The sequence below is a fragment of the Plecotus auritus genome, assembly GCF_963455305.1.
Source record: "Plecotus auritus genome assembly, chromosome: 7".
Taxonomy (NCBI): Eukaryota; Metazoa; Chordata; class Mammalia; order Chiroptera; family Vespertilionidae; genus Plecotus; species Plecotus auritus.
The window spans coordinates 138409205-138427876 of NC_137774.1; the positions used below are offsets into that span (position 1 = coordinate 138409205).

Sequence of the window (18672 nt, forward strand, 5' to 3'; positions counted from 1 at the left end):
AACTACGCAGGCCAGACGGGAGTGGCAAGAAATATTCAAAGTGATGAATAGCAAGAACCTACAACCAAGATTACTCTACCCAGCAAAGTTATCATTCAGATTTGAAGGTCAGATAAAGAGCTTCACAGACAAGAAAAAGCTAAAGGAGTTCATCACCATCAAACCAGGATTACATGAAATGCTGAAGGGTATTCTTTAAGAAAAGGAAGAAGAAAAAGGTAAAGATAAAAATTATGAACAACAAAATGACAACAAATACATGCCTATCAACAAGTGAATCTAAAAATAAAAAATCTGATTAACAGAATGGACTGATGAATATAATAGAATCAGGGACACAGAAAGGGAGTGGACTGACAATTCTCGGGGGGAAAGGGGTGTAGAGGGTACGGGAAGAGACTGGACAAAAACCTTACACCTATGGATGAAGACAGTGGCAGGGGGTAAGGGGTAGGGTGGGGAATCAGGTGGAGGGGAGCTATGGGGGAAAAAAGAGGAACATCTGTAATAATCTGAACAATATAGATTGAAAAAAAAATAAAAAAACTGAATTGCACTGTTTAATGGGTGAATTGTATGGTATGTAAATTATTCCTCAATAAAGTTGTTAACAAAGCAGGCAACTGTGCTTTTCCCTCTCCAACTTACTTAGATTCCAGTCAGAAATTGTGTCGTCGTCATCAATTTCATCGTCATCATCGTCTTCCTCTTCAATGCCATCTTCATCATGCTGCTGGGCCACTGTCCTTGATCGATGAAAACGTGGCCTTATATCCTGTTCACTGTCAGGAATTGTTTCATCTTCTTCAACATCACCCTGTGAGTTTTTTTTAAAGGGAAAATTCTGGTGATAATCATTATCCTATATAATAAAGAGATATTATGCAAATTGACCATCACACCCTCACAAGATGGCTGCCTATGACCAGGGCAGCAGGGGTGAGGGACAACCAAATAACCGAACAAGCAGGCTGCGTGGGGTGACCAGGCCAGCAGGGGGGGGGCAGTGAGGGGTGATCAGGCAGGCCGGGGCGGGGGGGGGGGGGGGGAAGGGGCAGGTAAGGGCCACCAGGCAGGTGAGCGATTAGGAGCCAGTGGTCCAGGATTGTGAGAGGGATGTCCGACTGCTGGGGCTCGGGCTTAAACTGGCAGTCGGACATCCCCTGATGGGTCCCGGATTGGAGAGGGTGCAGGCTGGGTTGAAGGGACCCCTCCCCTCCGTGCACAAATTTCACGCACGGGGCCTCTAGTAGATTAATAATATGCACATGAGTGAAAGAACCAGAATACCAAGAGATGGGTCATGCATAGGATTCTGAAGTGCACCCCTTCCTTGTGAAGGGAGGAATAGACTATTACATAACACTTGTTAGGTATCAGGTACTTTCAATCACATTATATTGCCTCCCATCAGGCTGGTATACTCTAGAGTACCTGAATCCCATACAGATAATATTTAAGGCATTTTTATGTTTCTATCTTTGAACTCTGTAGCATAATATATATATAACAGAAGCCTATTTACATAGAGTTTATTCTAAATAAATATTCTATTAGTTCAATTCAAAGATTTACTAAGTCAATAAAAATAATATTCCCCATTCACCAAAAAACAGTTTTCTTACCTTAAGTAGGATAATATCTATATCTGAGTACTTCATGCCATTCACTAACACAGGAATCAACCTATAAGAAAACAAATTCATGAAACAAAGAACTAAAGATGAATAAAACTATGAAGAAGTCTTAATAAACGTTTGTATGCCAATAATACCAATGATAAGCCCTGGCCAGGAAGCTCAGTTGGTTAGCTCATCGTCCTGATATGCCAAGGTTGCAAGTTCAATCCCTGGTTAGGGCACATAAAAGAAGCAACCAAAGAATGCTTAAGTGGAACAATAAATCCATGCTTTTGTCTTAGAGCATATTTTGTGCTGTCTGCCCTTCTCAAATGAGTATTCCTAATAGTTGTAGTCCTTTTACAATTCATGTACAGGATCTGCTAGATAGAATCTTAGAGGAGGTTAAGATTAATAGTGCTTAGAAATAAATATAAAAACAACTAGAAGCCCGGTGCACGAAATTCGTGCATGGGGGTGTGTCCCTCAGCCCAGCCTGCACCCTCTTCAATCTGGGACCCCTCAAGGGATGTCCGCTGCCCGTTTAGGCCCGTTCCCAAAACGGGCAGTCAGACATCCCTCTCACAATCCAGGACTGCTGGCTCCCAACTGCTCGCCTGCCTGCCTTCCTGATTGCCCCTAACCGCTTCTGCCTGCCAGCCTGATCACCCCCTAACCACTCCCCTGACAGCCTGATTGATGCCTAACTGCTCCCCTGCAGGCCTGGTCACCCCTAACTGCCCTCCCCTGCAGGCCTGGTCACCCCTAAGTGCCCTCCCCTGAAGGTCTGGTCCCCCCCCCAACTGCTCTCCCCTGCAGGCCTCGGTCCCCCCCAACTGCCCTTCCCTGCAGACCCAGTCACCCCCAACTTCCCTCCTCTGCCGGCCGGTCACCCCTAACTGCTCTCCCCAGCAGGCTTGATCGCCCCCAACTGCCTTCCCTTGCAGGCCTGACTCCTCCCAACTGCCCTCCCCTGCTGGCCATCTTGTGACCACATGGGGTTAGGATCTTTGATCACATGGGGGCAGCCATCTTGTGTGTTGGAGTGATGGTCAATGTGCACATTATTCTTTAATAGATAGGATAGAGGCCTGGTGCATGGGTGGGGGCCAGCTGGTTTGCCCGAAGGGTGTCCTGGATCAGGGTGGGGGTTCCCTTGGGGTGTGGGGCCTGTGGTGGTTTTTATGCTGGCCACGCCTCCCCGGCGACCCAAGCAGATGCCCTGGTATCTGGGATTTATTTATCTTCTACAATTGAAACTTTGTAGCCTGGAGTGGAGCCAAGCCTTCTGCTCCCTCCGTGGTGGCAGCCATTTCTGTTGGGATTTATGTATCTTCTATAATTGAAACTTTGTAGCCTCAAGTGGAGGCCAAAGCAGGCCAGGGTTGCAGAAGCTTGGCTTTCTCCATCGCCGCGGGCAACCCTAGCCTCCTGCTCTCTCCAGCTCCGTGGCTGCCGCCATTTCTGTTGGGCTTTTCTTATCTTTTAAATATATTTATTGATTTTAGAGAGGAAAGGAGAGGGAGAGAGATAGAAACATCAATGATGAGAGAGAATCACTGATCGGCCGCCCCCTGCACATCCCCTACCGGGGATTGAGCCTGCATCCCAGGCACGCGCCCTTGGCTGGAATCAAACCCGGGACCCTTCAGTCCGCAGGCTGATGCTCTATCCACTGAGCCAAACCAGGTAGGGCTTATCTTCTATAATTGAAACTTTGTAGCATTTAGTGAGGCCTGGGCCGGCAAGGGCAGGCAGAAAGCTTAGCTTCCTCCATTGCCAGGGAAACCCAAGCCTCCCTCCTGCTCTCTGTGGCTGCTGCCACCTTGGTTGGGTTTATTTGCATATTCCCTCCTGATTGGCTGGTGGGCATAGCGGAGGTACGGTCAATTTGCATATTACCATTTTATTAGATAGGATAGTAATTTCTTCCCTAAGAATTTATCCCAAATATACCAACTAACATTCCCTTTATTTTTTTTTGTAGATTTTTTTAATTAAGGCATTATATGTGTACATATCTTACCATTGCCCCCCCACCCCACTCCCATATATGCCCTCACCCCCCAATGTTTTTATTAGATAGGATAGCAATTTCTTCCCTAAGAATTTATCCCAAATATACCAACAAACATCCCTTTAAGAAAAAAAAAAAATTCACTTGAGGATGTTTCCATTAATTTTTTTAGAGATGGGGCGGGGTGGGGGGGGGGGGGGCGAGGAGAAAAATTGATCCGTTACCTCCTATACACACCGAGTGGGGAATGATCGAACCTGAAACCATTTCGTATACACAATGCTCCAACCAACTGAGCCACCCGGTGGGGCTCACAATGCATTATTTCAACTAAAAATAAAAGCAGCCGTACATATTTATGCTGACTTTAGTTGTAATGTAAATATCTGTGTTTTCCGATGGTCTTAGGCGACCCTGCTAGCGGTTGAGAACCGCTGCTGTAGAGCCTAAGACCATCGGAAAACACAGATAATTTACATTACGATTCATAACAGTAGCAAAATTACAGTTATGAAGTAGCAATGAAAATAATTTTATGGCCCTAACCGGTTTGGCTCAGTGGATAGAGCGTCGGCCTGCGGACTGAAGGGTCCAGGGTTCAATTCTGGTCAAGGGCATGTACCTTGGTTGCGGGCACATCCCTAGTGAGAGGTGTGCAGGAGGCAGCTAATCGATGTTTCTCTCCCATCGATGTTTCTAACTCTCTATCCTTCTCCCTTCCTCTCTGTAAAAAAATCAATAAAATATATTTAAAAAAAAAAAGAAAAAAGAAAAAAAGAAAGTAATTTTATGGTTGGGGGTCACCAGAACATGAGGAACTGTATTAAAAGGGTCGTGGCATTAGGAAGGTTGAGAACCACTGCTCTAGTGGGGTGTAAATCTGTGTAACTTCACTAGAGAACAATTTAGAATATTTATGAAGAATCCCGAAATGTTCAGTCCTTTGATCTTGGCAAAAATCATTTCTAGGAATTTTATGTGAAAGAAATAACCACTTATGAACAAAGAAAGATGCTTACTACAGGATTATTTGGTTAAAAAAAAGAAAGGAGCAAACAAATAGTCAACAACTGAAGAAAAGTCAATCATATATATGTGGTATGCACACTATGATGGAATAGTTCTCAAAGTTTAAAGACTAATGACCTGGAGGAAAAGTACACAATATTCAAGAAATGAAATGAGCAAACCACAAAACTGTAAAATCAGAATTTTAAGCACTAACTACAGCAAGATGCTACATTAAGTGTTTTACATATTATCAAATGTAATTTGTCTTGAACTAGCCTGAATATATGATATTTGGTATATGGTAACAACACATCAAAAATACTAACAGTGATTACTCAGGGTGATGAAAATCTAAAACATTTTAAGTTTTCTGCATTTTAATTTTCTTCCATGAGACTGTATTGCTTACTTTTCAAAAGATAGCAAGCAATACTTTTAAATATCTGATTTTAATGCAGATTAAGTCATTGTATGGTACATCTATAACCAATACATGTTTTGTTAACTATATCTCAATAAAACTGGAAAAAACAAACTCAACCCTGATCAAACAGCATTCATTGGGTTAAAACAGTCTTAACAATAGGTTAACCAAAAATTTCATAACATCACAACTAGTGGGAAATCATTTTCTTTGGTAAAAACCCCACCAGAGTCTATGGTCAAATTACAAGGATTAAAAAAAAAAAGAAGAAAAAAAAAAGACAACTGTGCCATGAATTACCCAAAATTAAGTATGACTTAGAATAAACCATGCTCACGTGATTTTAAAGAAATGTAGTGGCTTTCTGAAAAATCTCTTTACTAATACCAACAATAAAATTAAGTTTGACTTCTTTAGAACTTAACTCCCCAATGATAGAAGAATTCAACCAAAAATACAAAAGTGAGGAATCACTGTTAAATTTAAGAATAAGGTAAAATTCATAAGAAGGAACACTTACTTAGGAAGGTGTCTTACAAGTACATCTTTGCATATTGGTTGCTCAGCCAAAGTTAGCCAAAACTCACAGGCTTCTAAAGCCACATTTTCATCTTGATCTTGGGTCCTCTGTAGCATGTACTGTAAACAAAGGAGCCTTAATATTAATTAGTTAAAACCATACAATTAAAATAAACCTCTATTACAGCAAGTTAATAGTCCTTTGCTATGGCCCGTTTCAATATAGGGTTTACATTTTTTAAAAAAGCTTCCTAGTTAATTTTAAAATGCAATCAAACTTAAGAACTGCTGCTTTTGCATGTTTCCTAATGAAAAGTGTTCAATGCATGTATTATTAGCTGCTTCTGTATGGATGTATTTTGTTTTATGAAACCACTGAGATTTTTAAATATGTATTAATAATCAAACATTAAGTCTTTGTAGAAACAGCAAAATAAAAACCTCCATTAAACCTTTCTTCAAATGAAGAATCTTTTTATAACATATCTATTCAATTTGTTTCTTGTAAGTATATACTTCATGTATTTAAAGATATATATATGTATATGTAATACAATTACAAAAGTAATTTTAAATTTGGAAAGTGACATTTCTTAGTGCAACTATAATTTGTAGTTTCCAACAAAATAGGTTTATCATGTGCTTTGAATATACCAGGCCAAATTCACTCTTACTTGGAAGAACACTGCTCCCAAATCTATCCAAAGGCATACTGTCTAAATCTCTTTAAAAAATCCTTATATGCAAAAACAAAATAAACGTAAGAGTCACACATTATTTCCCAAATGTACCTGGGACTTGGAATTGGGGTTATGTGATGAATTCTTCATATACATCCTCTGCCTGATTGAAACATCTCACATGGCAAAATATGGCAATACAACAGTTGTGGCAGGCCAACCCCTGTTACATTCCATATCATATCCTACTACTATGCAGAGTATTGCTGAAGAAACAACTGCAGCGTTATAAATTAGACTCTCAGCCCTGATATGGTCCTAGCAAATGATAAAATGTCTTTCTTAACTTTCTGGTTAACTCCCAACTCTCTCCTTAAACTTTCAACTAACTCCAGCTGATTCTTCTACTTTATGGAGGAATAGGCTCCTCAGAAAAACTGTCATTTATTCCCATATTATACTGCTACATCTGCTTATCTCTATAATTATCTTTCCTAATGTTTTAGAAAAGGAGTTGCTGCACATCATGGGTGCTAGCCTTCTAAAAAGTCTTAGACCCCATCCTTTAAAAAAGAGATCTTCTCTCTCTGTACCATATGGAACTCTGAAAGTGAAAAGGGAGGAACTAGATGCACAATATTTAATTCATTTGCAAATTATTTTGTTTTAGAAATAATTGCATCTTATTATTTATTCCTTCCTTTAAATATGGCTCAACTGTGATCAATAAATTTCCTAGTAAAATTATTTAAATCACATTTTAAAATCTAAATAGTTTAGATTTTAGTTTATAACAGTGATGTATTTTCTACTCAGAAATCTCTTTGTTAACATAAATCACAAGTTGAACAGATCAACTTTACCAGTAATGGGTAGAAAACTCTTAATGACACAAGAATTCACCACTTAATCTACCACATTTTATTGAGCATTTAGCCTAACTCATACCTAGTAAACACAAATAATCTAAACATTTCCTAGTTATACTGGTTAAAAGCTATCTACTACTATAAATAATTTTTTCTCTTTGAAACATCTTAATAAAAGAAATCAGTAAAATAATAGCAATCAATCTTAAAACATCTTAAATCTCATGAAAGAAAAATCACCATAAAGATAATTTATAATTTTAAGAAAATCATTTACTAATTTTGTAGTCTTCCTCCAAAATGTATTAAATAATATTAGAAAACAGTGGTTTCACATTATATATTTTGTGCCTAAGATTTTTCTTGAGGGAAAGATGATGAAAGAACATTTAAACTGCCTGTGTTACCTACCTCAACTATATTATGCATGTGAGGAAGCAGGCGATCCATTCGAACTTCAAGTAACATCACAAGTGCCCGGCACACATTTTTCCGTACCTCTGGTTCTTCATCCCCAGCCAATGCAAAGAGGTTCTATTACACAAGAAATATTTTTTTCTAATTAAGTATTCCAATACATTAGAAAGGTTTATAAATAACTAGTGACCCGGTGCACAAAATTCGTGCACATTGAAAGGGGATTAATTAGAGAAAATAATTTAATATTGCTATTTGCCTTTTCTCTATAATAGAAGTGTCAGAGATGAAAGAAAATTAGTAAAATGTATATGAAAACCTTCCTCCTGTCAGAGTCTGGGGCTCGCCACGGGACCCAGAGTCAAGCCCCCACCCACCCACATGCACCTCAATATCGTGTGAGACCCAGACCCAGCCGGCACCCCCACCCCTTGGGCTAGATCCAGACCTGGCCAGTCCCTCCCTTGTCAAACCCTGTCAGGCAGGGGGTGTAGCCTCAGGTCCCCTGGCCCGGCACCAGGATGGGGTGTGTGGCCTGAGGTCCCCCAGACCGGGGCCAGGGGAGTGCCTTTAGGTGCTCTGTCAAGCCCCACCAGGTGGGGGACACGGTCTGAGATCCCGTCAAGCCCCGCTGGGTGGGGGGAGGGCGCAGCCTCAGGTCCCCCGTCAAGCCCCGCTGGGTGGGGGTACGGCCTGAGTTCCCCCGACCCAGCACTGGGGATGCACCTTGAGGTCCCCTGTCAAGCCCAGCCAGGCAGGGGGGAGCAGCCTCAGGTCCCTTGGCCCAGTGCTGGGGCAGGGGGCACAGCCTAGGGTCCCCTGGCCTGGCGCTGGGGCAGGGGGAGCAACCTGAGGTCCCCTAGCCCAGCACCAGGACGGGAAGCGCACCTTGAGGTTCCCTGTCAAGCCCCGCCGGGTGGGAGAGGGCGTAGCCTCAGGTCCCTGCTGATTGCTTGTTAAGGCTCCTTATGGGAACTTGGCCTCAGCTGTAGGTGTAGCCATCTTTGTGATGCAGTGATGGTCAATTAGCACATTCCCTCTTTATTAGATAGGATAACCAGTAATCTGCAAGTTGGTAACATTTAAAAACCCTAAGAAAATATAGTACTAATAATGACTGAATTAATTGGCCTACAATATCCTCCTATATAATAAAAGCATAATATGCAAATCGACCTGACGGTGGAACGACCAGTCGCTATGATGCGCACTGACCACCAGGGGGGCAGACACTCAACCCAGGAGCTGCCCCTAGCCTGCTGCTGGCCAACCTCTCAGACCCTCCCCTCAGTCGGCAGGCTCCGATTGCCCAATGGAGAATGGGGAACTGGGGGTGGGTGGCGGCAAATGCGGGTGGCACCAGGCCAAGGCAGGTGCGACTGGGGCCCCGATTGCCCCGCTGGTCGCCCCACACACAGAGCCAATCTTCCCTGGCAGCTGGGGAAGATCATCCTGGATCGCAGGCCAGGCCTAAGGACCCTACCTGTGCACGAAATTCGTGTTAGATTATAAAATAAGACAAATGGGCCTCTAGTTAGATTATAAAATAAGACAAATGTAAAACGACAATTGCAAAAAATCATAATTTTGGTAAATGATCTAAAAACCATTCTTTCTGAGAGAGTATGATTGGTTGTGTTTTGAGGTTAAGTTTTAATTTGTGAGAATAAAACGATGTCATTAGGACACAGGGGCACTCATCCAGTTGATCCAGAAATAAGCATTAAAATAGAATTTGATTTACCCTTGAAAATTACTGTCTGTCAAGAGATTTAGTCCTACCAACTCTGATTCTTAAGGTGTTTAACAGGTACAGGTTTTATAAAAGCATCAGTAATTGGGAAATTTTATACACACACACTCACACCAAGTTTCTAAAAATTAATCCTAAACTGCCATTGTTCACCAGGTCAACTACCGAAAAAATAATAAAAGCAATCAATCTCACACTGTTCTTAACAAGTTTCTCTACAAGGTTAAAAAAAAAGAGTCTCAATGAAGACGGTTTAGTCATCGCAACTACAGGATGTTTATGTAACTTTACAGATAAAGATACAAAAGTTTAGATGTTAAGTCACTTGCTAGCCAGTGAGGGGATATGAATTTGTTTTTTATGAAATAATAAGTCCACATTCATTATACTACACCAACAACCTCCACTAGAACAAGTTGTCTCTTAAGAGGGTGCAAACAGGGATGTGAGAAGAAAAAATAATAAACTTTTCCTATCTCACTTCTGAGATTCTACTTTATGTACAAACACACACATATTTAAAAACACTAAAAAGATCATGAAAATAAATAAGTAAAATCCAATGTGCCCGCCCCACTGTCTTTTCCCAGGAAATCACAAAAACATCTCCAAATAGATGAACCTAAAACCTCATTTCAAGAAAGGGGCAAGACAATGGAGAAGTTCAAATATCAAATATGGTAGTATGTGAAGTACTGTTTCTAGCATTTAAAAAACTTTGATTTCCCCAAGACCCTGATGCTTCCAAAACTCTGTAGCTCCATTTTTAATAGTATATATTTTGTAAGGTCAGAGAAGAATACTGTTTTTCCAATAGGTGCTCCTTCATCCTATCCTATATAATGAGAGGAATATGCTAATTATCCGTTACGCCATGAAGCATAACGATGGACCACGTAATAACTGGATCATGGATCTGCAGGAGGGTGGGGCAGCGAACTACAAGCAGGCAGCAGAGAGCTAAAGGACGAGGCAGAGCAGCAAGCTATGGGGGGGTCTGTGGGGAGAGCTACAGGAGGGCGGCAGTGACCTACTGGTGCATGGATTCGAGCGCAGGGCTACTAGTATGTTAGATTACATCCTTCATTAAATTTGATGTTGTTTTACTTAATATGAATACACAGCTTTGGCAAGGCAGGTTATAGGCACATATTACTAACCAATAACTTTCCATCAATAATGTCAAACTTAGCAGACATGACATCAGCCCCTGATGAAAACACTGATAATGGAAGAAAACAACGCATTTATTCATTTAGTAAATAGTTACTGAGGGACTACTATGTGTCAGGCACCTCCTCTGGAGGGTTACTGCTCATGTAGGATGGAAAACCAGTTGACTCTTCTACAGCTATCAAGTAGCAGAGAAGTGTTAATATGGCATAAACACGAATAGAAAATATTTAAAATGTTGGGAAATGTTCTTGAATTTTTATTTTTAGATAGAATTTATTTATTTTATTTATTTTTTAATTTTATTTTTATTTTTTTAAATAAATCTTTATTGTTCAGATTATTACAGGTATTCCTTTTTTCCCCCATAGCTCCCCTCCACCTGATTCCCCACCCCACGCCCTTAACCCCCGCCACTGTCTTCATACATAGGTGTAAGATTTTTGTCCAATCTCTTCCCGCACCCCTCACACCCCCTTCCCCCACCCCTCACACCCCCTTCCCCCTGAGAATTGTCAGTCCACTCCCTTTCTATGTCCCTGATTCTATTATATTCACCAGTCCATTCTGTTCTTCAGATTTTTTATTCACTTGATTTTTAGATTCACTTGTTGGTAGGTATGTATTTGATGTCATTTTCTTGTTCATAATTTTTATCTTTACCTTTTTCTTCTTCTTCCTCTTCTTAAAGAACACCCTTCAGCATTTCATGTAATCCTGGTTTGGTGGTGATGAACTCCTTTAGCTTTTTCTTGTCCGTGAAGCTCTTTATCTGACCTTCAACTCTGAATGATAGCTTTGCTGGGTAGAGTAATCTTGGTTGTAGGTTCTTGCTATTCATCACTTTGAATATTTCTTGCCACTCCCTTCTGGCCTGCATAGTTTCTGCTGAGAAATCAGCTGACAGTCGTATGGGTACTCCCTTGTAGGTAACTAACCGTTTTTCTCTTGCTGCTTTCAAGATTCTCTCTTTGTCTTTTGCCCTTGGCATTTTAATTATGATGTGTCTTGGTGTGGTCCTCTTTGGATTCCTCTTGTTTGGGGTTCTGTGCGCTTCCTGGACTTGTAAGTCTATTTCTTTCACCAGGTGGGGGAAGTTTTCGGTCATTATTTCTTCTAATAGGTTTTCAATATTTTGCTCTCTCTCTTCTTCTGGCACCCCAATAATTCGGATGTTGGTACGCTTAAAGTTGTCCCAGAGGCTCCTGACACTATCTTCATATTTTTGGATTCGTTTTTCTTTTTGTTTTTCTGGTTGGGTGTTCTTTGTTTCCTCATATCTCAAATCTTTGGTTTGATTCTTGGGGTCCTTTGGTCTACTGTTGAATTTCGACATTCTTTATTTCAGACAGTGTATGCTTAATTTCTGACTGGTCTTTTTCCATTTTTTTGGCATTCTCATTAAGATCCTTAAGGTCTCACTAAGTTTCTCAGAGGTTTTTAGAAGATTCTTGAGTAACCTTATAAATGTGGTTCTGAACTCTATGTTGTCCAGTAGTTTGCTTTCCTCCATTTCTTTCATTCGTGACATGTTTCTTTGTCTCCGCATTTTGCTGCTTCCCTGTGTTGATGGAGTGGCTTTGTGTGGTAGGTGACCTATTGGGGCCGGTAGCTCAGCCTTTTCAATCACCTGAGGTGGACGCTCTTGGTACACCCCTTTGTGGGCTGAGTGCAAAGTCTTGGTGTAGTTAAGCCTTGATTGCTGTCAGTACACTGGGAGGAATTGACCTCCAGGCCAATTGGCTGTGAGGACCTGCTGTGTCTATGATGGAAGAACTGCTGCGCTGGAGACACGCTTATGGTGCAGGACTTGTTTCAGTTGGGCTTTGGTGCTCACTGAGTCTGCCTCTTGAATGTGTCACTTATGGATGTGAGGAGTTGAAATCTGGTGTCTCACACTGACCACTAGGTTTTAGATAGAATTTAATTCCTTTTATTCTAAATTCTATTTCTGTATAAGATGCTGGTATGTCTATCACAGTTCCCTTAAGCTGTTCAAGAGTACTAAGAGGAAATATCATTGTAATTACAATTTCTAAAAGTAGTAACAATAGTAGTTAACAAGTAGAGTGCTTACTCTGTGGCAGGCACTGTTCCTATTTACAGCATATATATATAATAATCGAACAAGGTATGTCTATTATTAGCCTCATTTTACAGATGATGAAATGGAAAATACCAATTCATTAAGGTGTCCAAGGTTAACCACTACTAAACTGTAGACCTGGGAGTTGAACCCAGGTAGTCTTACTCCAGACTTCTAATATTATCCAATAACCTCTAAATCAAACTAGACTGAAAATACCTTGAGGCATAAAATTTATTTCTATATCCCTAGCACTAAGCACAGTGCCTGAATCATAGTAAGTACTAAGCAAATGAGAAAAGCAAAACAAGATTTTCCCTCTCCAATAATTTTCCAACAAAAATGTGGCCTCTGAAAGATTTAAAAAAAAAAAAAAAAAGCTCAGAAAAAATAAACTAATTTATTTGTTGAAAATAAAAGTTAAGTTTGTAGGGAACTTAAACAATCCTTTCACAATGGAAACCAATAGAAAACAGAAGTACAGCAGGTCCTCAAATAACATTTCATTATAACATTGATGAGACATGGTAGGAATTTAACTCTTGTTTATATCAATCAGTCCTATAGTGAAATTGGTTTCATAACACTTGATTGGCTTAAAGCCACAGAACATACTGATGACGTAAAGTGAAGACTTCGTGTACTGTTCTTTTAGCTTGTGCCTTCAGATTCTTTATCAAGTTAAGTTTATTCAACCTCACCATATTGCAAATGACTTGGGAAATTTAATTTCCATATGCAACTGAACAGTATGTTGAAGCAGAAATTTTTATGCTGAAGATATTAAGCATACCATAATCAGTATTTACATCATGATACAAGTGGAAAAATCAGTAACAGAGGAAAAGTTTATAGTTATAAAAAATATATGCAATGAAGATTATCTAACCTTCTCAAAACCAAAGGGGAGGATAAATCTTACCTCAATAAAAGAATCAATGTGCAACATCAGAGCTTGAGTTCTACTGATGATAAACTGATTGACACAAGCAACAGCGTGAGATCTAGAAACAAAATTTAAGATTTAGCATATGCTCATTGCATCAGTTTTCTATTTGCAAAAATCTTAAACATTCCTCTATAAAAATATTACAATGTATGTACAGCAATACACATACACACACTCTAAAAATGAGTAAAATTTGTTATTGACACAGAAAGAATATATGTATTAAGTGAAAAATGCAGGTTGCAGAGCAATATATTATTACTCCTATAAAAGTGAAAAGTGTCTGAAAGAACATGTGCACATTTTTAATAGTAGATAACTAAAAAATGGAAGTCTAGATGGGTGCATAATGGGAATTTTATTTACCTACAGACTTAAAAATAAGCATTCCTTTGAAATAAAAAACTTGGAAGAGTACAGTCTATTTGTTGTGACATAACCAATTCAATGCCACAGCAATTCTTAATGGCACTATCTAAAATCATTCTTAGCTCACAGGTCATGGTCATGGTTGGATTTGGCCCCCAACTCAGTTTGTGAACTGGCCTAGATATTACTCCATAATGTGGCTACTCCCTACCCCTAACTTCATTTCTTATTATGCTACAATTTTTTTTCTCCTGTCACTCTAAAAGGCCTCTTCCCAACTCCAGAGCCTTTGTACTTGCTGTTCCCCCATCTCTCCCTTGATTTTGCAAAAATTTACTACTTTACTTGGTGCAAGGTCTGTACAAATGTTACCTTTTCAGAAAACCTTCTATACAAAATACTTCCGAATCACTGTCTAACCCCTTTTTCTCACTTTCCATAGTATTTATCATGAAATTGTATTATCAATTATTACCGTCCTGTAGGCCTCTTCTAATAACCCAACAGAAAAAAGACAGAAGAGAAAATCACCACATACAGCCAACAAACATAAGAGGTTCAACATGATTAGTGACAGAAAAGCTATTTTGAAATGTCACTTTATATCTATTTGATTGGCAAAAATTAAAATGTGTGACAATACCAAAAGCTGAATATGTATACCCAGGAAATCCCTATGTCTCAGAAATTCCTTCTCAAGATTTTATGTCTTCTCTAAGAGAAACTCTTGCCAATAGACAAAAGGAGACAAGCATATAAATGTTTCAGTAGCACTACCCACAAAAGCATTGTCATGCAAAGGAGTAACATACAGTAGTCGAAACAAATGACCTATAGTGACACAATATGGATGAATCTTAGCAACATATTAAATTTAAGGCACCAAAGATTAAATTCATATAATACCTTTTATAAAATTGAAAACCAAGATCAATAAAACTATTTTCTAAAATTCTAAGAATAGGATCAAGTTGGGATTAGATATAGGTTGTTTTCAAGGTCTTTGCTTTTATTATAGTTGAGTTTGAGTGATTATTAAAAATAACTAATAAATAACTAAAGATCGAATGCAAATGGGAAATGATGAGAATGTGTCATAAGCTATGAAACGTAACCCAATTTGTGCACCTCTAATATGACTAAAAAAATAAAATGGCTCTGATTTTTAAATTGCTTAGTCATGTGATGGATAAAACTGTATTTGTTTGCCTCATTCCATATTCTCAAAGTCTAATAGTTACTGCAAGAGGGAAATACACGCACAGTAAATACCAGTTAAACTGTATCAATAAAGTATTAAATAATTTTGTGGAATGAAACTACATAAAGATGAAAGATATGTTCAGTGCACAGAAAAAACACACAACAGATATCATTTACTCAAATATACATTAAAATCAAATATTTTAACAGTATATTCAACAGTATCTCAAATGGGCAGTAATGAACATTGACTGAATGAAAACATTTCTGTATTGCTAAACTCTACCTTGTTAAGTTTTAAACACATGTATTATAATTACAAAATACATTTTTATATCCAGTAATGGTGTAGCTATTATCAGGAATATGTTTTTTTGGTTTTTCTGTTTTAATTGCTGAGAACTGGTCACAAAAAAGTAAATTTCTTAGAAGTAGGTGAAATCACACTTTCACACCTCAGTGGAAATGTTAAATGGGGGATACTTCCTAGGGAATATGAATTTCTCTATCTAATTTCCTATGCCAGGAAGAGTAAAATTTTATTTTGAAAATACTTATTTGCATGACATTACCCACAAATAAGCATCTATTAAGTTTCCACTATGAGTTTAACACTAAGTACTGCTTAAGAGGACAAGTAAAATTAAACCGAGGTAAAAACGTAAGAACTAAATAAAGAATTTAAGCAAGAAAAAGATTCCTAATTTACCCTCCGGTCACACTGTTGAAACCACAATCCTTTGAAACACAGCTTGGAATCTTGATGTAAGCCCCAATGGGCATCTGAACCAATAGTTAAAAACCTATACACTAACGTTCATTCAGTTGTATATCCCTGAATCCTCCAGAAACTATGTAATTTCTACTTTACAAAGTAATATATTTGATTATTCTACATAAAAGCATGATGTACTGACAACTTTAAAAAAACACAAAAATCAAATGACAATCAGAAGAGCAATGACTTTTCCATAGAAACAATAAGCAAAGTTCAAGTTAGAAAAAGCATATATAATTGAAGGGGAAGAAAGTACAGCAGGCTGGAGAACTTTTGGTGAAATTACAAAGTCTTATACACTTCAATGTAATAAAGGCATCATGATAATTATAGCATGATAGGACAACTGATAACAAAACCAAAGGCTTATTTAATATCCTAAATATAATGATATTTCAAAACTAGATGCTAGGCAGTTTCAAGGAATTACATATATAGAGAAAAAACCAAAACAGACCAGGTTAACTTCAGAACCAGCCAACCATGTCCGCTATGTGATTTCAGAGTGCACTAAAAAAATCTTTCCACCATAAGGATTAAAATGTGTTGTTTTTTTAAATAAGCAGGTTATAAGCCCCTTAAACTAAAATCTATATATATAAAAGCCTAATATGCAAAGTGTCCCCTTGGGAGTTCAATCGCTTGCTGACCACCAGGGGGTTGCATGGAACGAAGGAAGGCCCCGGCTGGCAGCTGGCAGCTGCTAGGGACCCTACCTGTGCACGAATTTTGTGCACTGGGCCTCTAGTTACTTAATAATTTAGATGTCATACTTGAGGAACTTTTATTACACAGCTGCAAATAAAGGTACTTGTACTTGGCAAAACTCATAAATTAAAAAATACAAAAAAAACCCAACAACAAACACTGCCCAAACACACTGAGTTTTAACCTTTCACAAGGAACCTTAAAAGCATAACTGTTAACCATTACAAATGTAATTAAACATGTAGAAGTGTCATATTCAATGACAATTTCATCAGAAAAAGTATTTTATGGGCTTTATTTTTAAAGGAATAAACTTCAGTTATCAAAATTCACCTTTGTGGAATATCTAATATATTTTGCTAGTTACAAAAATAATAAATAATGCAAAAATAAGAAAGTGGTAAGAATTATACCAGAGTTTACAAATTAATTTAATATTAGCTATATACCTTATTTTTGGACTACTGTGCTTGAAGAACTGTAAAAATTTTGGAATCATGATGTTAAGAGGACGATCTAAAACATCACTATCTAAAATCTCAGCAGAATCTTCACATATCTTCTGAAGGGCACCAAATGCTCCCTATAAAAGACATTTAAATTATTAGAATTAAAAATTGAAGTCATTTCAAAAGTAAATTGAGGAATATTGACTAATTTGTATGAATTGTTTTCAGTTCACATAAAATGCTTCCTCAAAAAAATCTGTAAATTTAATCAATTCTATGACAAATTATACCATTAAGTTATCTAAAAATCTCGGTTTATATATAATGGTACATTTTTATTTTACCATTAAATAACTTAGAAGAAGAAGATATTTTGGTTGGCAGAGACTATAATATCTAATTCAAAACCCTAATTTCTGAAATATTCTTATTAAGTCAACATTACTTTTTCTCTTTTAAGTACTATAAGTTTGTAAAACTCTATACTTACATATAAATATAACTAACCATTGTACCACTTCCCTTTTTTGAAGCATAAAAGAGGTCTTAATATCATTAAAAAGTTACTTACATGTAAGACATTTATTGGGTAATGGTGACAAAATCTGTTAGAAGGACAGGCAATTCAAATTGGCAACTATTTCTCTCTAGTCATTTTTACACCAAATGGGCTAACTTAGAGCTCTTGCACACAATATGTAACCTATTAGTTCATCCACTTACATGCTTTACTGCTTTTAATTCCATTAGCAGCTCCCAGGAACTTACTCTCCACAGTACAATTAATTTATGAATACTGTCTCTTTGAAGTATGACTTTTGTAGTTAGCTACTTCACAATTTCAAGACTATTGCAGCTAAAACTTTTTTTTTATTCTTGGAAAGTGCTTGCTTAAAATTTTGATCTTTTTAATATTACTGTTATACCAAAGCACTATTTAACCTGTTTAAAAATACAATTGCCTTTTTTTATCTTCACCTGAGGATTTATTTTTTAATGACTTGAGAGAGAGAGGAAAGGGGAGGGGAGGGGGAGAGAGAGAGAGAGAGAGAGAGAGAGAAAGAGGGAGAGGGAGAGGGAGAGGGAGGGAGGGGGAGAAACAGTTCAGTTGCCTCCCATACATGCTCTGACTGGGAATCTAACCCACAACCTTTTGGCGTATGGGACAACACTCAACCAACTGAGCTACCAGCTGGGTGTACTATTTAACTTTTAATAAACTGTTACCTGATGGCTAAATATTATTCAGTTTTCCTGTAATGTTATCAGTGTATTTCTAAGGCGTTACTTGAAAATACATACATACATACGTATATATATGAGAATGCAAGTTTTTTTTTTTTTTTCTTAGTCTTTTATAAAGACTGTTTGCTAACTATCCTTCTCCGTTCCCCAAGTCAGATCTGGCAACAAAGTGCCCCATCACAAGACTTCCTGCTTTTTAATGTTAGGTTATTCCTGTGCCTTCCCTGCCCTGCCTCCAAGCCATGCTCTTGTTTGAGAGGAAGGAGGGGTCACTGCCTTATGCAAAACACCTATAATGGTTTCCATTTAAAACAGATTGCTACCTAAACCGGAGCCCAGTTAATGAGAGAGTCTTAAAGTACTCATTAACAGTGAGAAACTGTAGAGGAAATTCAGACTCACT

General features: G+C 38.3%; 1 protein-coding gene across 4 annotated transcripts in view; it reads right to left on the reverse strand.

Annotated features, from left to right (window-relative positions):
- Positions 1-18672, reverse strand: part of TNPO1 (transportin 1) — a 97144-nt gene that overhangs the window by 25344 nt on the left and 53128 nt on the right. For all 4 annotated transcript variants that reach the window (XR_013961308.1, XM_080682061.1, XM_080682062.1 and 1 more), the window contains exons 6-11: positions 17025-17158; positions 13491-13572; positions 7551-7673; positions 5592-5710; positions 1626-1686; positions 649-817 (exon numbers count right to left, since the gene is read on the reverse strand). Coding sequence is in view for 3 of the 4 variants with exons in the window: in XM_080682061.1 (XP_080538187.1) it covers positions 649-817; positions 1626-1686; positions 5592-5710; positions 7551-7673; positions 13491-13572; positions 17025-17158 (688 nt within the window). In the remaining variant the exon portion in view is untranslated. The remainder of the gene's footprint in view (positions 1-648; positions 818-1625; positions 1687-5591; positions 5711-7550; positions 7674-13490; positions 13573-17024; positions 17159-18672) is intronic.